At 43.2% G+C, this 25,782-nt stretch overlaps 1 protein-coding gene across 1 annotated transcript in view; it reads left to right on the forward strand.

The window, feature by feature from the left end:
• Positions 1-726: 726 nt before the first annotated feature.
• alk (ALK receptor tyrosine kinase) overlaps positions 727-25,782 on the forward strand; it is a gene marked incomplete at both ends in the record, with an annotated part of 444,001 nt that continues 418,945 nt past the window's right edge. Inside the window, one exon of the mRNA XM_080479669.1 lies at positions 727-1,495. Coding sequence (XP_080335795.1) covers positions 727-1,495 — 769 coding nt within the window. The remainder of the gene's footprint in view (positions 1,496-25,782) is intronic.

Consider the following 25,782-nt stretch of genomic DNA (forward strand, 5'->3'; position numbering starts at 1 on the left):
CTGAATACAATAGGTTTATTAAATTGTATCTTGACCCTTTAATGGTTGAATGGTGTCTCCAAAGATTCCTTATTGATGCAAGATGTAGTTGTGGGGAGAGAGAGACGGAGAGAGGGAGAGTGAGGGTGAAGGTGAAGAGAGCGCGCGAGAGAGAGAGAGCGAGAGAGAGGGAGAGAACGACGCTGCATCCCGCCGCTGACAGAGAGACCACTTGTACCGCCGTCACAACTGTGCCAAGAGACAGGGGAGTCTTTGAAAGCCACCGGAGCGGACCCCACCGGCATATCAATCATAGTCTCGAGGAGCGATTTACGCACCGTGGGTTTGGCACAGGCGATTAGAGACAGTGGGGTTTTTTTGGGGTTTTTTTTTTTTTTTTTGGGGGATATAATTTTCACCTCAAAATAAAAGGTGCGCGAGACTTGGGGGGAGGGGGAGAACGAGGGGTGGGGGGGAAGACATGGCACTTTTTTGGAGAGGGGAGGACAGCAACAGTGAGTGTGGAACGAATGTGAGGAAATCGGGAGAATAAAAGAAGCTCCGTGTTGCCGCGGGTGCGCACCGGCGCGGAGGCGCAGGACAAGCAGGATCATCGATTCGCACTTTTTTTTCCCTCTCTTTGCGCTGCGTTTTTTTCTGATAAGGAGCGCAGTGGAAGCGGACGAACGCTGGGATTTATAAGAGGTCCTGCTTCTCTCTCAAACGCGTTGATTTATTTCCCAAACCATGCACGCCAGGATATTCTTTTTGCTTGTTTGTTCTGCGGCATTTTTGGCCGGGCTGCACTGCGCCTCACCAAGGACCACGGCGGGCATGGAGCTCTCTGCCGCCGGGAACACCAGCACCGGTGGTGGCGGCGGCGGCGGTGCTGGTGGTGGAGGCAGCAGCGGGGAAACAGGGGGGAAAAGAGACTCGAACCAGACCATCATGTCCAGAAACAAGAGGAAAACCCTGGCTGTGGATTTCGCGGTGCCCTCTCTGTTGCGCTATTATCTGGCGGAGTTCGTTAAGAGACCCCTGAACGGCGACTGCCAGACTTTCAGCGGCTGCTACGCGGTGCGCGCAAACTTGAAAATGCACTGCATACCTCTGCAGAAAACCATCGCCACTTTCGTGGACCCCAAGTCGGATTCAGCACTGAGGAACGCGTCTGCGGATGGACAGCTCCCCTTCTTCGCCAAGCGGCCGCTGTCCAAAGTTCTGAAATTGGGCTTGACGAAGACCAGCAGGAAATCCAACCAAGTTGTGGTGGAGATCGGAGAGGATATAGTCCGGACGGGATGCGGGGGGCTCTCCGTGCACGAGGAGGCCCCGGTGCTGACGCTGGAGATGGACCTCAGCACCATTCTGGAGTGGTGGCTGGGCGCGGAGGGGGGCCGCCTCAGGGTTCGGCTCATGCCGGAGAAGGCGGCGCAGGAGCCCGGCATTGAGGATCGGTACACGGCGGCCATACGGGCTGCAGACCCCCGCCTCTCCCTTCAGATATCCTCCCAGGGTGAGCTCCATCTCTCCACTCACCCCCTTTCATCTTCCCCTCCCTCCCTCCCTCCTCCCCTCTTCCAATGTTGTTCCCGCACACCCCCGCGTGCATCTGGGCTCATGGTTGTGATTTAAAAGTTGGGCTGTGATTAATTTTTAATGCCAAAGGATGCCTTTTTTTGGGCAAGCTTGTTAGTTGTGGAAAGCGAGTGAAGACATGTCAGCACATTGAGTGAGAGTTGGCATTTGTCATGGTCCAATGGGAAAAATGAGGATGAATATCTATACAAGCACACACACGTATTATGTTTCAGATTAAAAAAAAAACCAACACTCCGGGAATTCAACACAATTTTTGGTTTGCCGATGTGAACCAGAGGGTTTCTCAGACATGCCGTTTCATTATTGATGCGCACAGCAGCGCTGAGAAATGATCTGAATGTTGATTTAATTCCCCAACTCTTTGATTATTTCCATTTGGGATTCACAGTGGGCACATGCTGCATCTTTAGAGCTTTCTACCATAATCAGTTCTGAGATGTTAATTATTATTTCATTGGAAGGATACGGAGCCTATAGATGGTTTATAATAACTGACAACTGGGCTATGCAATGATAGCTGGAGAACCGGCTGGAATTCTTTGCTATGACTTATTCCTAACTATACCTTCTCAACTCAACAAAAGCCTCCGAGGACCATAAGGAAGGTTGGTGGATTTTTTTTTTAAGAAAACAGGCTTTATTTTGATTAGGCACAAATTAAGCCATTATCTCCAAGAAGGCTTTTGCACTCAATACTCAAGGGTCTCCCCCCTCCCCCCTCCCACCCCCACTCCACCCCCCCATTCTGAGCATCGGCACAATCAGTGTAATTGCTTAATCACTTTGATGAGGGAGGCTGGCCCAGAAAAAAAAAAAAATGCAACAGAATTTATCCAACAACAGCAAAAGATGAGGCCGGCTGGGCTTTGGAGCAAGAAATCCCCCTCCTGCAGTAGCGTGTGTTTAAAAAAAACAACAATAAACACTCATCCAACAAATGCAAACCTGTACTGAGGGATCCAGAATGAATACAACACAACTGCACATAACTTAGTGAGTAAAATTTTGTGCGGACTTCGGGTTAGTGGTTTCAGTTGACATATGTTAGACTGACAAGATTAAACGCATCAGTGTGTTTCAGCTGCGTGGGCTAATGTGCATGGACACACACATGCACACACACTATAGGATGCACCTGAGTGGACTACCCCTGCAGCTCCCAACAGGGACTCTGGCAACACAGCTGGTAGCAGTTAGCAGGTGGGAAGCCAGCGGGAGATCATAAGATTTTATAGTAAAGACATCAGCAGCCCATGGCAACCATTTAGGCATTCTTTAAAAAAACAAAAAAAAAAAAACCCCACTTGTGAACCTGAGTAGGATTTTGGTTTTCCACTCGCTGAGTTGTTAACGTGTGGCTGGAAAAACGGGAACAAAGGGGAAGAGTAACATTGAAATAAGGGAGGAGTTGGGGTAGAATGTGCAGGTCACCAACATGTTGGCTGCAAACAAAAGATGCTTAGGATGTCGCTGTCCTGTCCAGTTACTGTTTGCCAGTTACCAGTTACAGCTCGAATTGCTCACCCGTGTAAAGTCCGTCTTTCACTCCACATGGATGCAACTGGCTTGGCTTGTGTTGCCGTGAACTTTACCTTGTTCAGAGTATTTTCTCCCTGCACTTTACCACTTACATTTGGCAATCTTGCTGAGAAAAGCGACATTCAGAGACTCATTGTGGCTTATAACAATGGGCTTTCACTGCCTCCTCAGCTTGTAGGAAGGTAGAGTGCTCACCAAAGGTGTTGTTAGTGTTCCTAACTCTTTCGTTACAATGAGAAACCTGGATCTGTCAATGTATCTGCATGGTGTCAGAGGTTTAAACAGTATTAGTCAGGCTTCAGGCAACCTTCAGTCCAAGGCTGTGGAGAGACTGGTGCTCCAATTGGAATACAGGTGAAAGCGTGAATGGATGGGTACGTGAAAAATGGAATTCACCATATGCTGCAGGAAATTGCTCATTAGAAAAGGTGAAATCATCTGTCTTTAAAATTTTAATCCCACTAAGGTTTCAACTGATGGAAAAAAATGTGTCCTGTCTGCACAGGGAGGGGGTCGGGGTAGATAGACGGTCTTAAAAGTGAAGGATTCACCAGAAGTAAAGCAACCAGAGGAACCTGTATAATTGGTCATTATCGGTTCATATCATGTCTTCACTTAAGGACTCCAGAACAATGGAATTCATCATGAGCTGCAGGAAATTACTCATTAGAAAATCTGAACTCATCCATCTTTAAAAGTTTAATCCCACTAAGGTTTCAAGGAAATCTGTGGAAAATGTAATGCTGGTCTTAATCTGTTGATCACAGTAGAATGGTGGATAGATTTGGCTTTGCGATGTTCTCTGCTGTCAGCATTCTCTTTTCCTAACAAATTAGGACCAGGGGCCTCTGGTACATACTCTTCTTTCATGTTACCATGATGGTATCTTTACAAGGACCCAATTTGTGTGTGTTGGAAAAGCTGAAATCATCAGCTTTAAAAGGAAGAAGCCCACACATGTTGCAACTCATCATATTTGCAAATGTTTGCCTCGGTTCTCAATAAGGGGAGTCAGTATGTGGCATGTGCAGATGGAGGAGGTCGGATTCGAGTGACAAAAGATCAAACTTTTTTGGGGGGGGGGGGGAGTTTGCCTTTACTGAATACTTTTGTTTTTGCCAAAAATCAAACCAATAGGCCTCCTCACGCCCACGCTGACGCTTTGCTGTTGAGTACCCGGTTGATCGCTTACTCCAAGTGGATGTGGTAGGTTGGGTTCCAGCAGGGATTCTACCCAACATGGCTCTGAGTGTTTGCAGGTGGGAAGCCAGCAGGGGATCACGCCATAGCTTTATTTCTTTTTTTAATTTGGTCCTCGTTGGGGTCCTTAGCTGAATATCCTTTGTCGGAGCACCACTCCCTCTCACCGCTGATATTTTCTCCCGTGCATGAGTGTGTTTACCAAGCGAGACGCTTTGGTGTGACAGTGACATTAACAAATTATGATAGGGATTCCAAATCACCCTTCATATTGTATTTCAGCTACTAATTCTGATCGGATAGTTGTCTTCAAGCCGTGAGAAGTTCACTGACTGGCAATTTCATTGAAGTCACGATCTCCATCGTGTTTTAAAAGCAAGAAAAACGAGATAGTTTTGCTCACTGCTTTCATGAAGTGAAGACGTGCGAAGGGATCAACAGTAATTGGATTTCATAGACTCTGGTGTATTATTTATCACATCAATGATCACTCCCTTTCTTTTCACATCCCCTGCATCCTTCATCCTCACATAACCCAGGGATGGATCCCGTGTTTAATCATTAAGGAAGCATGTCGCTCACGGGAGCAAGTTCCTGGAGGGAGCTCCAGCGAGGACCTATAGGAGCGCACCCATTCATTTCAAATCTGCTATGATAGCAGGCTGCAGTGGAAGCACAGTATCAATAGTACAAAAACCAAACAAATAATTCAGTGACGAGGAGACTTTGTGTGCGCTCCAAATCTTTTTTTTTTTATTTTTTTAACTCCTGCTGCAGGAATTCAAAGTGCATGTGCTGATTGTCAGGGAAATGTATGGCAGAGTGTGTGCTTCTCAGTGAGCATGGACACGTGTCTCCGAGCTCCAAGAATGACTTTTTTTTGTGTGTGTGTGTGTTTGTGCCTGTGAACATAGAACAGATAAATATATTTATCTTTTCCCTCAAGTTGAAGAAGCCTGTCAATTGGATCTTGCTGCATCTCACTCAGATGAATCACCTGCTTCCTAATTTTACTGGCAGGCATTGGCCACACCAACCTACCGAGTGGCCCCTGGGGCAAGAGCACTGTTGTTGGGGCCCCTGCTGACACTCAGTCTATTGTCTGATTATTGCCCCTACGCACCAGAAAACCAAACCGTTCTCTAGAGCTGAAGTGATTAGGCTAATTACACAATTGAGCAAATGCTAAAATGAAAGCATTTTGATTATGAATTACCCACTTTTGTTTTTCAAAACAAAATGCGAGAAACCAGCTACTCAAATGGGAATAATCACACATTTAATGTGAGCTAAATATCTCCACTACTGTAAAGGATCGCTTGATAAATCACACCAGCTTTTTTCTTTGTTAAATGATAGAGAAACTGGTATTTATTGATCATTAAGAAAATTATTGGCTCTATCCAGTGTAGCCTACAGCAGATAAATGATAAAAATAAAAAAATAGTTCAAAAATTAAGAAGTGATTTATTAAAACACGAGTTGAACTGAAGCTTACACACAAATTCCTAATTGTAGTGGATGAAATAAGGGAGCCGCAAGCTGGGTTATCAATGAATGCAAACTATGAATAGGAAAGAATAGATGATTTTAAGGGGGTTTTTTTGTTCTCAAATCTTGGTATTAGGCAAATAGCAGGCAATCATATTTAACTGGGGAATTAGTATTTATCAAGTGTGCAGAGATATGTTCACTCAATAACTATCAGAAAGTTAAACTGAAGGGAGTGGGAGTGATCCACTGCTGGAGATATTCGTCCTGGTGTCATCTCAGACTGCATAGTGGGATCCTGGTCAGGTGGACGTGACTGGATGTATAATTAGATGTAAGTGCAAAGCTGAGCGCGGACTGTTGTCTGACTGTATTAGCCAACCTGTGAAAGAGAGCTGAGCCACCCTGAGAGTGTCCTTCTATCTGACCAGTGTCGGGAAGAGTCCTCTAGAAAGATTTGGATATTATACAGCCGCCGCGCAACACAAGCATGTGGTTCGAATCAAACTGTCATCCTGAAATGGCAGAGATCCAATGTGACGACGTCACCAAGGGGAAATTTCACAGAAGCTTGTGTTCGAGACGAGAATGTGTCTTTGTCACTGAGCTCAGAAGTTTTTGGTGTTTGTTGAAAAGTCTGCTTGAACCCTGGTGTGTGAGTGTGTGTGTGTGAACATGTGCATGTGACTGATAGTCTAATGAAACTGTGCTGTGAAACTGATGAAGCGGTAAAACGGCCATATGTAATGTTTTTTTTAACAATTTGACAGGTTAATGATTTTTTTCTTGATTTTCTTTTTAATAACAAAGAAACATTTAGGGGATGTGTAATTCTTTTTTGCTGTGGTCAAAAGTCAATTTGACAAAACTCTTTTAGGGGGTCATGTAGTCGTTTGGATCGGGTGTTACTTCAGAAAATCTTGTCGTTTAGAATATTTATAGAAGTCAGGGATCGGTTTGGAGATTTCTGATCTATTTAGAGCTTTATTTTAGAGACACAAGATGTGATTAGTCTTCAACACTCAAGTCAGGGGTTGCTTGAAGGTTCTTGTGGGGATTTTAAGTGAATTATTGGTTACTGGAGTCATAGATTTGAAATTATGGGATGGATTGTGACCATGGGGTTAAATAATGAAGGTTATACATTTCTGAATTGGTTTTGGGATATGCATTGAAGGTTTTTGGTTTCAGAAAGATCTCAAGAAGGGGTTTGTGATGACTTCTGAAATTGTCCTGATTAGAAATTCCTTCATGTTTTTGTGTTTTTTGTGTTTACTTTTAGGATTTTGGAAATGGTTTAGAGTTAGAAGTGGGTGTTTGTGTTGGGGAAGCAGATAGGGTTCAGGACTGAAGGTAAATTAAGGGTGAAGGCAGCGAGCCACAGCTTTTGAGATACACGAAGCTCCTCAGACTCTATTCTGGTGGCTCCCTGCAGCTTTCACAAAATGACTTGTTAATAAACATTTAAAAAAAAAAATACATATTTTAATTTTGTTGCACAGCAAATAGTCTTCCAAAGGGACTCTTGTCTAACAGCTCAAGGTGACAAATGCCACACCTAAATTGGCTTACCCTAAATAAATTTAAAATGAAAAACACCTCAAGAAAAACAATAACAAGGGTTTAATCCAAAATTTAACAACTCATTTGATTTCACTACCGATGAGGCTGCTTCACCTGCGCGTCTTATACGGTTTTAAAAAAATTAAAACTGAAGAGCTATAATAATATTTTGTAATTTTTTTTTTTTGTGAAGTGAATATCACTGCAAAGTTATTGTGGCCACGGCACAGTTGCTGCTGTCAAATGACCCTCGGCAAAGAGAAACTGTGCTCCCGAGTAACAAGTATCAGAAGTACACAGGGCACAGGTGGTCTGTAAACCTCACTCTGTATGCCCAGCGCTCCCTGCAGGATTACACTGAGGCGTGTTTGCAGAGTCGCGGTTATTGTCAGAAGCGATTATTACATTCCGAGTCGTCGCAAGGCGCGACTTTGTTTACTTGCCGTTGATGCTCGGGAAAGCCACTCGTCCACTCACCAGTCTGCCTTGCTTGCTTCCCCAACTCCCTCCTCCATACAGAACAACACTACTCAAGGCTCTGATGTGTATTGTCAAACTCTATTCCGCTCCTTTGCACCCCTGACTCGCCCGTGTTTGGCATTTCTCCATGTAATGCACACGCTCCACTTGTTTTATGTTTTTTTTTTTTTTGAGTCTTTTTTTTTTTTTTTTTTTTTTTCCAACCCAGCCTCCAGTTATATGTTGGCTATTAGCATGAAATAAATACCCGCCGTGGCACCCTGAATAATTTGACAGTCAGGCAAGTGTGCCTGCAGGAATCAAGGCATTCAACTCTGCACTGTGCATTTCTACTTACCCCGCCTTATGGGCCCTATGGGGGACGTCATTAATGAGAAAATGCTTGTATGAGTTATGGTATGAGATGGGGGGTGAGGAGGGGGTGGTGGAAACAATGCTCGGCAGGTGTGATAAAGACTTGACCTCTACTTTATTAACCTCTGTTATGTTCACCAAGCGGGCGCCGTAAATAGGTTGCGGAAGAATCATTAGACGATCTCAGCATTACGGCGGAAGCGAGCGAGGAACCCCTTCTTCATTAACCTGCCCGTACCTTCCGCTGACAACTTTCTCGGCGCGCCATTAGCGGAGGGGCGCCTCCGTAAACACCGCCGAGGATCTGATTGAAAGCCCTGGAGTAAGACGGCGCCGGCGGTTGCCACACGTCAGAGGAGCTGCTGTGCCTGTTCAGGTTTACCTTCCCCGTCTAGATTTGCCCCTCAGCCCTGCCCAGACACGCAGGTCTCGTGATTTGTCGCTTATCACCTTCTCCGTCCTACTGCTGCTTGAATCTTCAGTTTTTACTCCTTAACAAATATGGCAATTTTCCTCAGAATCCAAAACAAAGTCAACAGTAAATTTCTGAAGCCGGATTACGCGCCCGCTACTTTGTTTACTGTGTTTTGCTCGTGGCCTGTCTGCGAGGAGGTTTCTCCTTAAAAGATGAATAAACTTTTCATTTTTCCACGTCCCGAATGCTTTCCCCACCGCTCCGCCGTCTCCTGAAAAAGTAGCAGGCAACGGCAGCCCCAAGAGAAGTTTGATGAAGGGCGCGCCTCGGAGCAGAAGAAAAAAGTTTCTTCAGCTTTCTCTTTAATGTTTACCCAGCATAATTATGGAAACTTGTAAACAAGAGTACACCCAGAGAACCCTTCGACGCCATTAATTTATCGTTAGTCAACACTGTGATCATGTGTTTTGAATGGTTGTTGATCCTATAACCAAACCAATGCATTGCATGCATGTACTTTTGCAGTACCGTGTGTTTTCGCGTCGTTCCCCGGGGAATCATATACATCCCTGTCAGATGTGCTCTGATACCACTTCAAATTCTCGACATAGGACGACACACTTGTTTTTTAAGACTGACAGTTTTTAAAACAGGCCTTTGCAGTTAAAAGCAGCAGGCGGCCTCTACAATTTGAAGGGATTTGCTGACCATCCCGCAGCTCGTTGAGCCTCTGTGACTGCACACAGCTCTCCATGCGTCCTGACTTCACAAGAAGTGTCGACGGCCCCCCCACCAACTACATAAAAGAAGTGGCTCCTGGAGGCACACACTCTTGCGGTGGGTGTTTGTAACATTTGTTGCCCAAGAGCACAGCGAATCTAAATGAGAACTTTGAACACAGAGATCAAACTGATGTGAAAGTCCCAGTGAGGCGGCAGCAAATACGACCCACCCGTTTGTTCCTGGGTTAGTGAATGTGATACATGCTACAGATATGTAAACCCTGACACAAGCAGTCATTGGCAGAGGAATTACTTTGTTAGGTATTGTGTCAAGAAAAACCTTCGGGGAATTCAAAAGTGAAACGACGGGGGGGGGGGGGGGGGTTTACCTGATTTGGAAATCTGAAGTGGTTTTCTTGTAACGGGTAGAATTGGCTTCTTGGTAAATCCTCCCAAGTTCTCCAAATCCACAAAATCCACCTTGAAAACTAAACATATCAACGTAAAAGGCAGTATTACAAACTTAGGAAAACATGCACGCTATTAAAAGCAACACTGAACAAGAGCAGAATATACAAAATCAAATACCCTGTTGGCTGCATGCGGCATTGAAAAGGGAGATTTTGTCCGTAGTTCCACACCGTCAAGAATAAAACCCCCAATTTTTGTTTTTTTTACAATAAACATTAAACTCTGCTGAAGGTACTGCTGTTTACATGTGGACCTAGAAGCCCATATACGGTACATATTACTTCTTAATACACAAAAATAAAATGTTATGCTTTCTAGAATAGACATTACCCACTTTTCTGATTTGGAAGGAAGTTTCTGTATGTACAAAGAGTTGTATCAGACATTGAGAGTTTGAGGGGACTCCAAGTTTAAAAAAAAAAAAAAAAAGCCTCTGACTAAATCACAAGATGAAAATGTGGAAATTTTGGCGTAGATCAAGGGATAGGGGATACATTTGCAGGGATAAGATGTGGAGGGAAAAGAAGTGCAGATGCAAACACTTTAAGGATGCAGGAAAAACAACATTTGTCTGGTACAGCTGTCATGTGTTACATTAAATGACAATTCTGAACCACCAACACTCCATAAGTGTGAATTATTAAGCCGGCAAATTCTAAATGCGCACATTAGGGCGCTCAACCAGAAAACCAGTTTTGTGCAGGAATGTCAGTTTTCTCATTTGAATACCGCTTCAGTGTTGCTCATTGAATTCTGCCCCCCCCCCCCCCCCCCCCCCCCCCCAAAAGTGGCCTTTCTTTAATGTTACACTCTATATACAGTATCCACTACCTGTTGTGTTTTGATGTCCGGTGGATTCAGGGGCCAAGTGGGAACATCTCTGGCATTTAGTGCACTGAACTTGGAGCGGTATCAAATGAACTGGAGCTTGGGGCGAGTAAACATTGTCGAGCATGTGCAAACACATTGGTGGGATCGCTGCCTGAATGCAGCTCGATGACACGGCCCTGCTGTTGACCTTTAATTTAGTCCTTCCAGGTGGAAGGCTGCAGTCGCCCGGGAAAAAGCGGCGTGACATTGCGGGCGAGTGCGTCGAGTCGCTGCAATCAATGGGGCCTGCTGACATTTAAAGCTTGTATCAATCAGCTGCTAATGGGGAAATCAATGAGAAGTCAGAATGACGGGCCACTTTATTATTTATGCATTTGTATGATCAATTCAGTTGAGTAGTGACGGCACGCTTTGTGACACCCCCCCGGAAAACCCTCGAGACCCTTGTCCAGCTGATCGATGCTGCAAGTTACACCGAGCATGATCAAGTGCCCTGGCCTTGGTGTCGGCTAACTAAGCCCTATTGCATGATGGGGCATCTGTGGACACAGTGTTGAGAAGGCGGAGTGAGTAATTCCGAATAAGAGGAAGAACCTACCCAGCTGCAGATTTTCGCTCACTGTCAATCTGTGGGGAACTGAATCATTTCTCTTTGCAAGTGTGAACAGTGAGACTTTCACAGCATCTGCAGTGGAAACACCTAAAAGCTCCAAATGAAGTGCGACTTACAGGACCGAGTATGATACAGAAATATATTCCTTTTTTTGACATGAGCTAATTTCTGTAATAGTTGTAAAAGGTAGAATAAATTGTGATATTGCATATTGTGTCCTCGAGACCAAAACCTTTGGTTTTTGGAGGAGGGCGAGGTGAAAGACGATAGATTGATCTTGAATTATCAACTAATCCTGAATGTCTTTGGTGGCCAAATCTAAACACATTTATGCCCCAAACTTACCAAAGATTGATGTGCGTCATACTAACACCTTTTAAATTTTTCAAATCGAAACAGTTCAACTACTATCAATACCAAAATACATCCTATTTTATACTTTGGGGCCGGGGGGGTGGGGGGTGGGGGGGCTTTGGGTCCTTCATTCAGGTAAGAAATAAATCTCGACCTGTTCTGTCCTTCCAGTATGAGATTGTATTGCATGTTTTCACGCTGAGGAAGCCCACAGGAAGCAGTGCAGACTGTTTCTGTTGGAGTGGCCCTGAGTTAAGGAAACAACGATTCTCAGTGTCGCCATGTCCAGCGTGGACGGTTGAAAATTAATGCATTTTAATGAGATGCCCCCTGAACCCGCTCAGATTCGCTTGTGACAGTCACACTGAACGGGGCCGCCGTCAGCGTAATGACACGACAGATTCTTCTTGACTTGAAGGAAGTGAGGAAACCATTAATGTGGCTGCCCGATCCGCTGAAATCTACAGCCTGTGAATCGGCCTTGACGCTACTCGGCGACATCTCATGCGTTTCGGGGATGTGCACATCCAAAATGACAATCTGTCAGTTCTGTAGCCTGCAATATTTGGAATATAAGATGAAATTTGCAACGCTTGCCAAATTGGGAGCTGCAGATAAACACCTTGACAATGTAAACAGCAACTAATTCCTTTAGCGATATTAATCACAGTGCTAATGCCCATGTCACTGTTTTGTAAATTAACCACACTCAAGGTGACTTTGGCAGAGATTTCCTTTTCACTTCTTATTCACTACCATCATTTTTATTTTCTCCCTTCTCTTTCCCCTGATGTTTTAGTTATTTATGCCACTTGCTTGTTTAAAAAAACAAAAAAAACGAACCAAAAAAAAAAACAGCGCTGCCTGTTTGATTAATGGCAATGCTTAGAAGAAGGCTCGATGCAGAAGTTTAGCTCTGAGCAAGGTGGGAAGAGGAATACAAGCAGTGCTGTACCTGGACTGAATGAGAAGCTCACACTCGCGGATGCTCCACTTCAGTAATGAGAGGAGTAAATAACCTGCATAAAAATGTGAACATAGAAGATCCTGCACAGGATGGTGCCAAGGTTGTGTGTGTGTGCATACGTGCTCCCCAGTCAAATCCCATGTCGCCAGCGTGGGTTCACTTTACGACGTTCCTACTCTGTCAGCAGGTTGTCTCACCTTATACTTCATAAATTGATGCATTGAATATGTTTCCCACATTTTTGTGTTCATAGTGTAAAGTTGCATTACATCGTCGATAGAGTGGCTAATATATCCAGTACAGAAAGCTGCAGGGTCGACTGCATCCAACCCTATTTCAAGGCTGTATTATACCCACGTGTGTCTATAGTGATGAAAAAAAGGGTTTAATCTAAAATTCTATTTCCCAAAATGCAGTTATACCATGAGTGAGTTCATTTTACTCACCCTGCTCACTATCGATTTTTCATTTTTTTCTAATCTCTCATACTCATTTTTTAACTGCTTAAAAGTAGGGGAACTAATTATCCATGTTTGGGTTGAAATTGCCCCACTGCACCCACTGTCTATCGAGCTGTTTCTGATTAAGAAAGAAATAAACAATTAAGTTTCATTTTGGCCTTCGATTGGGTACACCTTGCAAAAGCTGCCCGCAGAAGTCTTTTCTCTCTTTTTATGAAGTTGTGAGCGGACTTTGATTGTATAGGTGGCCAACTCTCCCAACCGCTAAAAAGCAGGATTTGTATGAAATGAGTAAATTGAAAAAAGTTCCCTCTTTTCTCTAGGTGAAATTTGTCTTCTGACCAAAATTGTCATTTTTACATATTCACTAAACGATGAATACATTTACACCGCTCACAAGATCATATTTGCCTCTTCTTGGATAAAGTTGTGCCATCGTACACTGGCAACACTTGACTTGAGGCCCGACAGTGGTGCTGGGAGGAACTGAAAACACAACTTTTTTTTAAAATGGCTCCAAGGTGGAACTTAAAAAAAACAAAACAAAGTGTACTTTGTCACAAAGTGCCTCAACACAAAGAGTCCATTTCAGCGTATTGACTTCTTTTGCATTGCTTGTTGTTCACGCCATCAGATCACATTGTGAACAGCAGAGGTGGTGGACAACATTTTTTTCAAGATTCATCACTACAGTTGGCACCGATTCACATCGAAAGAAATCTAATTACAAATTATTATTATTATTAATATTATTTTATTTTTTTTATTTTTTTCTGTTTGCTGGTCTGATGATGATGTGGATTTAAAATATATGTCCAGGTAGGCTGGTCCTTGAAAGATAATTTGAAACGGAACTTTGCATTTCATTCCTTGCAGAATCCAGACAGCTGGCAAGATGGCGGGGTCAAAGAAAAGAAAAGAAAAAAAATTCAAAGGAAAATATGACGAAGGAAGCATTTTAAGGACAGTGTAACACACCCATGGTCTTTCCAGCCCAGTGAAGCACTACCACTAAGCTTTTCTCTGTTGTCATGTTGTCCTTGGTTTTCACACGTCTTAAGCCAGACTCACGTTTGAGCTAAATCAAACCAGCCTGTGTGACGCCAACTGGTGAGCGTGAAGCATCGGGAGTGGTGGGTGGGTGGGTGAGTGGGTTGGTTGTGGGAAAGCACATTGAACTGAATGAATCTGAGCTGAAAACCCCCCCAACATTTTACCTGGAGATAAAAATCCATGAATAGATGAGGCACGGTCGCCATACACAAGGAGCCCGGCGGCCGTAGAGGAGCTGCGTGAGTGCTCTCAGGCCACATTCCCGGCTCCCATTATGATCCCTAATGGGATTGTTGAGGAGCGCCCGCAGCATCCTCATCGTAGGACAAAACCCACTTAATGGGATATGATTCGCCATGAAAGGGCGAGGAGGTGCAGTTTCTCACTGAACCCACTTATCGCTTGAAACCTCCATACCCACCACCTCTTTCCATCCCCAACTAGAGGCTGGTCATGAGAATTCTGCCCAGCGCTTGTCCTCTCCACCTCCTGTGGTGTGGATGTTCTCTGTTAAGGGGCCAGGGGGGTAAATAGGGCTGTCACGGGCGATGATGAAGTGGCAGAGCATCAGTGCCGTGAGAGACGACGTCTGTGGCTTTCAACTTTATAAAAATGATTTTCTTTTGGCTTTGTTAGGCAAAAGTCTCGCGTGTCAATCATCGACGTTGAACAAGGAGAGTTGGTGGATAATGAGTGTATAAGGGGCACCTCACCTTCCCTGCATGCTGAGTTAATGCAGCAGTCGTGAGGTGTTCTCATTGGTCAATGAAGCTGTTTGTATTGTGTCTGAAGTCAAGATGTGTTCACACAGCTTTGATTCAGTTGAAACATTACCTGCAGGGCGAATTCTGAGGTTTAATCCCTGGTGAATCCAAACGTGATAGAATGCGTGCAGCATGGACATTATGCAGAGATCAGATTTTAAAACCCCTGCATTAATAACCCCTATGAGCGCATGTCGCCCAGCATTATGATATCAATTCAGTTTGCTGCACAATTATCTTACGCTCTTTAAGATTCCAGTGTACATACTTCTCGAGACTAACAGGATGCCAACGCAACCTAAAGAATTCTAAAAAGGGCCTGCATCACAACATCGATGATGGAGAAAGGATCAAGTTGCACTGAGGGAAACGTAGAACACACTATTGCAAAATCAGTGCGTTTCCACTTGAAAAACTGAGCCTTATTTGAAAGATGTCTTAGCGTGATTTCAGTCAAAATAGGTAACTTGTCTGAGTTAAAAATCTTCCAAACAATTGGAGTCAAGAAGAAAGATATCCATGTATAACAGCCGTAAGGTTCACTGCCATTGGTCTGTGAAGGTTTTCACTTTAATTGAAAATATAATCACGCAGATTTCTCCCTCGTCCCAAATGAATAAATACATGACAATCTAGCTTGCCAATAAATATTCTGAAATAAAGTAAAAGCGATGGGAGCCACAATTATACGCACAGAAGGAATGAAATACACGTTCACCATACTGCCTTACACGTTAACCTCCTTTCTTTTCGGATTCACACACGTTGTGAGGAGGGGCCTCTTGGTGTTTGATTCATCGTGGCCTCCACTCACCTCCTCTTCAACCTTTTTCCCCACAGAGTGGCGGAGCTTTGAGTGAATTTCAGAATGTCTAATGTGTTCCGTCACAGCAGGACTGCATTTAATGTCCCCGCGTTTGATACAGCATATTTACAGCACAGGGAAAAGCTGTTCATTGAAACGTTTAGGAAATGACGGAGAGCTGCACAGACCAATAACCTTGTCGAGGGAGAAATGACATCCAAAAAAAAAAAGAAAAATCCAAGCAGATCTTTTGGCAGCTTCTTTAAGTGTATGAATGATATTATTATATTAATATTATAGAAAATTGCTTTTCCATCCTTTCAATATTGTAGCTTCCGTCACTGTACTTCTGAATGAGCATTCAAGGGCCTTTGACACGATCGATTTAATCCACGCTCCTACTTTGTTCGCCTTGTGCATGTTCTGTTATAACCCTATCTTTTTACCCGAAGGATGCTGACCTTCATTGAGAACGTCTCTGTTTTTCAGGTAGGCTGCCTTATTTTTTATTTTTTATTTTTTATTTTTTTTCTCTCCATGAGTGCATTGTGCGTCGACCTCATTGTGTAACCATCACAAGTACCAGCAGTATCTCCACGGACTGCGAGCATGATCTCTGATCAGCCGTTGCCATTAAAGGTGAACTTTGTTGTCAGCCGCCTTTGTGTTTTAGCTGGAAAGTTGCCCATCGCTCTCCTTTCCTCCCTCGGCAGCATTTCAGTTGCATTAAAAAAACGTGCATCTCGGTTGCGTTTGCAAAAATGCATAATGCGGAGGGGTTACTTATTGGTTGCTGTGCGTGTGTGCGTGTGTGTGTGTGCAGTTTTATTCATGGCTGCATGTCCACTAGGGAGCACTGAGGTGCTTTCACACTACACAACGCCTCCCCCTCTGTCTAATATTGCTAGAACAGTGAGCTTCAGCTAGCAGCCATCGAACGGGGAAACAAAAAAAAAAAAAAACGAGATCAGCACCTCAGACTTTTTTATTTTTTGAACTCTGTGCCAGCTGGATGACATCGAGTTGACCTTGCCATTCTTTCACCGACTCCATGAAATCGAGCCGCGGCTCAGACCTCATCGTCCAAAACTCTCACCCGAGCCTTCTCTCTGCTCGCACACAGCTTTTCCACCGTGTACAACAACTGCAAACCTGACCTTGGGACTTGTTCTCGTTGAGCCAAGTAGAAAAAAAAAAAAAAAACACACTCAACCGCAACGTGGCAGTTGAGCTGTACAACCCTTTTTTTTTACGTGCTGGTGGTGGTGCTGGCTTCTTGTATATCGGGAAGGTTCCGCTGACCTGCAGATGTGCTGTAGATAAGACCCTCCGTTGAATTTGCTGCCTCGGTGCATACTACTTTCGATTTGGGTGGACACTATTGAAGCCTCGCGGCTCGGCGGGGAGGCTCATCAGCGGGGTCCTGCAGTGCATCATTGGGCTAAACTCGCAGCGGTTTGTCAGTCCAATTACATTCAAAAAGAGGCTCCTTCTGCTGCCCGCCTTTTGTGGTGCAACTCCAAATTAGGGACAAACTGACTGCGATTAGCCAGATGCACAAATCCATGATGTAGACTCTTCGCCATACGCAGTTAGAGTCAGTAGGTGACGTATTGTAAGAGGGAACGACCAAACAAGAAAGGCGCAGCCGCGCTGAAGACAGTTGGAATGCTAAAGTCAAGACATCGTAAGCCAATGTGAGATAGTGTTGGTGAGTGGGTGTCAGGTTTAGTGAGTAGGCCAATGTGTAATCTGAGTGTGGTGACACAAGCACTTTAAGAAATGCACGATTCAATCTTTAGTTCTCACCCGCCGCTCCAAAGAAAAGCCTGACTCAACTGTCATGTACTCTAGATTCATGCTTCGAGTTTCCACGGGGCAAAGTAGCTGACTGACGAGTATGAGAAGGGCCTTATCTGTCACCTCACAGGCATTTCATTATAAAAATGCTTGGCTTCTGCACTATCACAGGAAAAGATGGTGAATGCATCTGCCTTGAGGCTGGCTGGGTTAAAAAAAAAAAAAAAAAAAAGGGTGAAGCTTTAGGACAGATTATGTAATGGTTACAAAGTGAACTTGGGCAGACGTTTTTGTGTCCTCTTTATCTTTCCGACTTGCGGACACTGTAAGCGTGACGTGACATGGATCGAGCTTCAGTGTATCACAGAAGAGTGAAATTGGGACGCGGGAGATTCGGGTCTGAGCAAAGTTCTCGCCACTCTTCCTCTTCCCCGAGATGAAGTACCGCGGCGCGGCGTCAAATGACACGACTGAGCGGGTCTGTCGTCAAACAGCGGTGACAAGTCACGTAATGGACTGGCTCCGGTGACTCAGCCTTGGAACCGATGGCGTGGCTCCATGTAGTGTGACGGCTTTGACGTGGTCCCAGAGCAGCGCTCGTGTGGTCAGGGCGCCGGCCCATTTAGAAAAGGCCGGCGGGGAGGAGTGTGTGGGGGGGGGGGGGGGGGGGGGGGGCTACAAGCTGGCTCAAGTTAATGACCCACAGGGCGGAAGGCAGAGTGTTTTTTCTTCAGCAAGTGGAGGCTGGCAGCTTCTTGATGTGACAGATCTTGAGACGCAGTCGAGCTCACTTTCCCTTTGGCCCCAGACGTTTTATTCACTGATGAGGAGCCGTCCTCATTTAGCTTAGCAATATTTACTGCGGAGTGCTCATTAAATACTCTGCTGGTACAAACATTTTTTTTTTTTCTGCAATGACACTGTCTTGAAATACAGATCGTATTTCAAAATGTCTGCATTGCATTAGTGAGGGCAAGTTTTATTTATTTATTTTTTTTGACTCCTGTCTTAAGGAGCTTTAACAATTAGCAATCCACCCAACTTGTAGGAGAGGCTAAACATAATTGTTTCTTTATTTATACATCTGTTTTTTTCTTCTGCACCAACCTGTCAATATGCCATCCTATTCGGGGCAGTTTAACTAAGAAGGAGATTTTATCACAGGAATACAAACACATTTTAAAAGCTTTCACAGCTTCGTTGCTCATTTTCCTTTGTGACAATTGGCTCCCACCATCGATGTCACTCTTTTGTCTCTGTTATGAACACAGTGGCGATCCAATTAGCCTTCGTTTAGTAAAGAAAAATAGATTAACCACGAAACTCCTTTAAAGCAAAAATACACTATACATTTTGTTTATCACAAAATGCAAGATGAGGATTTTAAATTACATTATTTATGATTTTTGTTCAATCCTCTCATGCCATTTCGTCCATCCAGTGGCAGGTAATCATGTTATTCAATCTGCTGTCGGGCAATCCTTCTGATTCGATTACAGGCAGACTCAGAAGAGATTTGATTCCAGACATTGTATTTGAAACTGGGATTAAAGGATAGGAGAGCATTAACCTGGTGATGACACATCACTGTAGTTCCCAATCTTTTCTTAATCTACATTTCTGTATCGCACGTGTTTGATATTTATTAATAGGATTGATAACCACATAACTTCATCCACGTCTGTGTTAACACCACCATATAACCACATTATGCATTCTCCCTCCTATTTATAACGATAACCCTCACTATACTAGCTGGTTTTGCCTCATTTGAACTTTCATTTTGACAGTTATATAGTTATTGATCCGGTCCTTTGTTTTGTTTTTTTTGGTGCTTAAACATCCATCAAACCAAAAGCTTCAAGTTCAACGTGCTGCTTCTTGCTCTTCTCCTGTTGAGCAAACAGGATGTAAGAATTACTCACTTTTCCATTGACGTCAAAGTGATATTACAGAAAGTTCAATTGTAACATAAAAAAAGCCCAAAAAACCCCACAGGCATAGATGAGTTTAATAAGGAAAGACTAGTTTCCTCATCATTCTTTGAATAATCAATATCCCATACATTTTTTTTATTTATTTTTTTATTTTTTAAGCACATAGAGATGTTGTGTCTTTCAGTATTTCTATTTGTTTAGTTTTCCTGAAGAGCGTCTCCTAACAACTCATTTAGCTTTAGGCCTCGAGTGATAAATCGCAATTATTTCCATTCTTATCTCGGCTGTGAGTTGTTTCACATCGTTGATAGATTCTTCCTCATTCCGTGCTCCTTTGATCCCATAAAACCTGTCAGCGCATCCATTTTTCATGGCGGCCGTCTTCAGTCTCGAAGCCGGGAACCTTTTTTGCAGAAGATCGTCGTAACATTAGCTTTATCAATTTTTAGTCTTTACCGCTGTGCTCACACAAGATTAATCTTTCTCCTGCTGGATCTCTTATCAAGGTACGGCCATTTATTTACAATGATTAATGTCACATATTGCTTTGTGTCTTCTTGTAAACAAGGACTATTTGAAATGCTCCCTGGCATCACTGTGGCAAATCGCTTTAGAAGCTGTGCCAAAGTTGACGTTGAGTAATTTTGGTACATTTGTTAAATTAATTGAGAGTGTTCAGGGTAATAACCACTTTTTTTTTTTTTTTTTAAACATTTTGACGACGACGGCCAAGACGGGAGATGCTGAAGTCGAGATAAATGAACGCGCGTCACAGCTCAGTGGGGGGTGTAAAGTAGGAGGAGCTACAATCATCTCCTTCAATGGAACCGTTTATCCGCCCTATATAAAGAATCACTTCTTGTGCTTGCGGTGTGCGAGAATCGACACTGACCAGGCGGGGCTGCGAATCATTCGTCTTCAACCCAGTAGCTGCTTCTTTTTTTTTTTTTTTTATTGAATAGTACTCACTCAGGACAACGATGGATGCCAGCTGGCTGTTTCGAGCAGTCAAAGAAAAAAAAAGAAAAATTAAATAAACAAATGAAAAAGAGAAAGCCAGCAGAAGTTAGGCAAGGCCCAGCTCTTACTCTGATTAAACATCGGGACCATCAAAGGAGCGGAAGCCATTGGAGATCTGTATTGGCCTTTGCTTGTGCTTCTGTTTTAAAGGAGAGCTGAGAGGTTTCGGCCTCTTGACCCACTTGGAATTAATGTTTGGTCAAGCTGAGGTGAATAAGAGAATAGCCTTCAAATTATGTAATGGGGTTTTATGCTGTCCCAACAATGGATAGAACAACTGTGAGCCAAGAAACACGCAACTCGCTCAAAGTTGAAAGAAAAAAAAACAACCATGGCACGAGTTGCTGAAACAGACGAAGCCACGGAGTCCAGAAACTGGGGTGTGTTATGTTCCCTTGTTTTCCCATTCAAACGATATGGTGTCACTCTCTCACCTCACAGTGAGAATACCTTTTTGGAGTTTCCTTCTCTGTGCAGTTGAGCGGATTTTGTCTGGGTACTTTTTACCATCTGAATACATGCTTGTTAGGTTATTTGTGTGGTTTCAAATTATACTTTAGATGTGGATGTGTGTCTCTCTAGCCATGTGATGGACTGACATCAGGTGAAAGCTTGTTCAATAGACGGATGAAGGCAACATAGTGCTGTTTGGTTAATGGCAGGATCACTTATTCAAAATGAAATATATGCACAAACGTTCTGGATTTGGCAGCGGCATGAAATATTTATCCTGTCATGCCAGATTTTGAGGGTTGTACTTCAGAACCTGTCTGCCGTAAAATTTTGACATCAAAAATCCTTCTGTTGAATCGGAAGAAATCAGTTATTGTATGGATGTAATAATATCAGACTGGTTACTTCGGGGAAATATCTTATCTCACAAATCACCCATGTTCAGTGTTTCTAATAGTTTTGACCATAACTGCACCTACTGCAACCGCGTTGACTCATTTCCTGTTTTCACTTTGCATCTCGTGTTTCCGCCGTCACTCAGCAGGCGGTAAAGCAAAACATGTTTCTAATTCATCACTTTTCATTTATTTATTGATGTCTTGCCCTACTTTCTCGAGTTGATTTATTGACATGACGCAGCTGCACCAAGATGATTTCACAGCTACAGTGACGGGTGCCAACGGCAATGCTAGACTGGGATTTCTCTTATTAATGTGTATTAAATCATCTGGAAGCATTTCAGTCTTAAAGCCGCATGCACAGGATATTCTTGTTGAATGCAGATGGACCAGGTGCACTTTGCTTGTACACACAGATTGTGCGTGCTGTGGTGTGATTTTTTCGAAACCTAAGTTGTGCTTGTTGCCTTTGTTTATTTATCTGCTTTTTGCATCATTGCATTTTGCCATCGTACATTCAGGACCCACCAAGCTTGTGCATTTCAGAAAAGTTGTGTTTTCGCCCCTTTTCCATGGAAACGGAGTCGGAGCTTTCAAGTTGTAACTTTCAAAAAGTTTCACCAAGGTTTCTCAAAAAGTTGTGTTTTCAGTGGCTCTGAGCACAGATATGGTGTGTGTCTGTGTGTGTCATGTTACAAAAACAGCAGTTTTTATAGAAAAGCACAGTGGATGTCCAAATTCCTAAATAAAATAAATAATATTCTAATAATATAACAAAGTTTCCCTGCTTTTGCAAGTAATATGGACACCCTGAATAAAGCCTGTGTTGGTTTCACTGGATTTATAGCTCGACACACAGTGTTGCCAGGTTGGTGTAGGATCCTCCTCATCTCCAAAAACTCAAAATTTGATGTAGTTCACTCTGGTTTTGTTTCACATTGGTGCTGGATTTCCCACTGTCATGGCGAGTTTGGTGGAAATTGCATCCCCCACTCATTCCATTTTGTTTGATATTTGCTGTTGCCGTTTACTCATGTCGAAACTTTCTGTCAATTGGACAGATTTGGTACTGAGTACCGGTAGTTAACTAAACAACCAAATGAAGTGAATTCAAAACCTTAAATGCCCCGCGAGTCTGTGGCACACGACCAGCTCAGCATTAATGTGAAGCACTTGGAAAGTTGTGCCACTTTAAAAGATTTGGGTGCTTATTGTGGAGTGCACACTGTATCTGTTTGCTTTCAGAGCTCACTGCCCTCGGTACCAACCATCTGCTTCGTTGCTGCGGATGCCAGAAACTTTCCAGCTAAAGGCGGGGCACTTAAGTTCCTCCCACCAGCCCCGATGTAATGATCGATTTTCACCATGCATCCCACAGACTTGGCAGGCTTGGGGAAAAAAAAGAAGAAGGATAAAAAAAAAAAACAGAAAGAAAAGACATTGGGCTTCTGAGTGCAATGTAATCTCCCAACGACACTGTGTTTGACACATGTGCAGCTGTGGAGAGATTGTTGAGATTTGTGCATTGATCCACACACTTGCCCTCTCCACAGGCGCTCTCATTTGAATAAAAAAAAGAAAAAAGAAAAAAGGGAGTGTGTTTTTGTAGAGTGGCGTGAGAGCGTCAAACGAGTCAATGTGTCTCCGAGAAGAATGGAACAGCAGGGTCAAGATCCACGAGGGACATTTGTAGGAGAATGAGGGGTTGATGTGAATAACTGATGAAGGACAAGGTGAAAGAGAAATGACTGTAGAAAATGAAATGGAATATAATCAACCTAACTGGAGAGTTAGAGATATATTTTCTTCCTCTTGAATGTCGCACCGTCACAGTCTTATTCAATGCCACCGTGGGCATGAATTGTGAGCTCTTTATATGATGCATTGTATTGAAATTGATCTGTGTGGGTTTCTTTTTAAAAGTCATCTCCACACTGTTGTATATGCTTTCAAACTTTGTCCCTAAGCTTAATAAAGCCACAAGTAAGATTTTATTTAGACATTACTCTGTTTGCTCTTATACAATCAGTTCAAATTCACCATTTGCTGTTTTTCTTTCTTTAAACGTAACGATATGTAATGCTTATTTCATTGGAAATGTGAATGGATGCTTTCATATTGCAAAGGATATGCATTTTAAGGAGAAGTGTGACTCTGTACTTACACTACAACCCAAAAAAATACAGTTGAACATTTTACAATCCTTTATATTCCATCTTTTCTTGACACCATGATCTACTGCGACTAAAGAAAGCCGACTGATAGAACTCAAATGGTCTTACTAAGTTTTCACGTTTAAAATAGAATTTCAGTTACAAGCTGTGGTATAGTGTTCCCTGGAGAAATGGGCGTCCTCTTAAATTTTTCCTTCTTCTAAAGCATTTTAAAGCCATTTTTTAGACTACTCCATTTAGTCAAACTCCATCTATAGTATTTGCTCACTGTCACACAAATTCCGGTATAATTTATGGGTTTGCATTATTTGCCCCGTCATGACCTGCTGCCTCTGATTGGCTCGTCAGCCCTCTTGTCTCATGGTGAACATAGACAATAACCAATCAGATCAGTGAATGCAGAGAGCATCAGCCAATTAGACGCAGAGTAAGAGTGGGTCATGGCTTCATCTTAGAAAAAAATAAAATAAAAATGCAATTACATGCAATTAGAATCAAACTGAATAAAAATGTTAAAATTAACAAAAGCACAGAAAACAACAGGTATGTATAGTATACATCCGGTGTATAGGTAATTTGTATTTTTTACAGATAATAGTTTTGAATTTAACCACACACGGTACATGGATTTCACAGATATAGCGCGTTTCCACTGCTTGAGCAGTCAACAAACACTTTAAACTGTTAACCATGTTCATCCATTCACACACACACACACACACACACACACACACACACACACACACACACACACACACACACACACACACACACACACACACACACACACACACACACACACACACACACACACACAGAGGCGACAGCCATGCAAGGCGCCCAGTCCATCCAGTGGGGTTCAGTGTCTTGCTCAAGGAGGGAAGGGGAGATGAGGAATTGAACTTGTGATTTTCTGATAAAAAAATAAAATAAAATAAAAGTAGCATCGCATAACTGACCCGTAAAATGAAAACAATACATATTGTACCATTTAGTGAGTGAGCCTCATTTTAGGCCAGTAATTATAGTTTAAGTGTGCATGATCTCGCACTCTGCAGTAATCTCCCAGGCTTCATTATCGCTACAAGTGGACTGATCAGTGTTGGAATAAGTCAAACGAGACCAGCGTTAATTAGCGTACAAACGCTCCTCGGTGCATGTGGCGCCGTTATTACACAGATGCGGCGGATAAAAGATAAGAAAGAAAAAAAAAGCCCAAAAAAAACAGATGCCAGGTAACATTAGAAAGTGCTTTTTCTTTCCGCCTATAAATTTGCTGGGCACCAAGACAAGCCTCTTATCACTAAAAGGTCATAAACCCGCTCGAGGGGGCTGTTAAGCGTGTCCTCTAGCTCGCTCTCTCTCTCTCTCTCGCTCCGATCTTGCTGCCATGCCAGCACATTCGCTACAGGGAAAGGAGTTCAAATCATCGACGCCCATTTGTTCCATCAGTAGCGTGGGGATCGAGACGCGTCAAGGGGGGAGGTTCGTTGGCAGTTTGGGGTCTCGGATCCGAATTTCTGCTAATGAGGACAGAGACTTCGGTTCGCAAAGCAAAAATCTTTTAACGGTCGGGCCTAACGTCTTAAAGGAGAAATGATGAGAAATCGATGTGCGAGAAGATTCCAACACTTCACGGCCTCGTTTCATTGAGTTACGGCCTAATGTCCGCTGTCTTCTTACCCGGCCCTTTTTTGAACACAGAGTAGTAAAACTGCAAATTCCAGTCTTTTTTTTTTTTTTGACCCAGCGGGAACACTGTGATTAATTACATCTCCGTGCATTGTCTTCCATCTGGCAGGGTTACTTATCTCCCCAGGATGAATGACTGCTCAAACTGCTCCTGTTTCATCTGCAGTTGGGTCTTTTTGCCACTTAAAGTGTAATAATTTGAGAACAAATTAGCCATTTTCAGCAATAATTGAAATAGTTTTCTTATTAACACATTCATTAGCAGGACTTTGCTCCATATGTGTTGCCAGGGAAGCGATTATACCACAGGGTATTACAAAGCTTGAACTAAGATGAGCTTATATGCATATATAAGCATTTATGGCGTATATACAGATGTAAATGGATGAAGGAAGAAGAACTAAAACAGGCCTGGGGACCACATACAGTACCTAGACTACATATGGTACCTAGTATCTAGTCTGGTCGGCCATGGTCCGGGTGAATTCTACTTTACATGCTTGAGGCAACTCTTTAAAGGTCTGTATCATATTGGCTACCAGAACTAACAATTGTTACCTTGCAAAAATATCTGTTCATTTTAAAAAATATTTGTTTTTAATCAAGATATGGACCTCAAACTAAATATATGGTTTGGGGTCAGT

This window comes from Lipophrys pholis (genome assembly GCF_963383615.2).
Source record: "Lipophrys pholis genome assembly, chromosome: 14".
NCBI classification, from domain to species: domain Eukaryota; kingdom Metazoa; phylum Chordata; class Actinopteri; order Blenniiformes; family Blenniidae; genus Lipophrys; species Lipophrys pholis.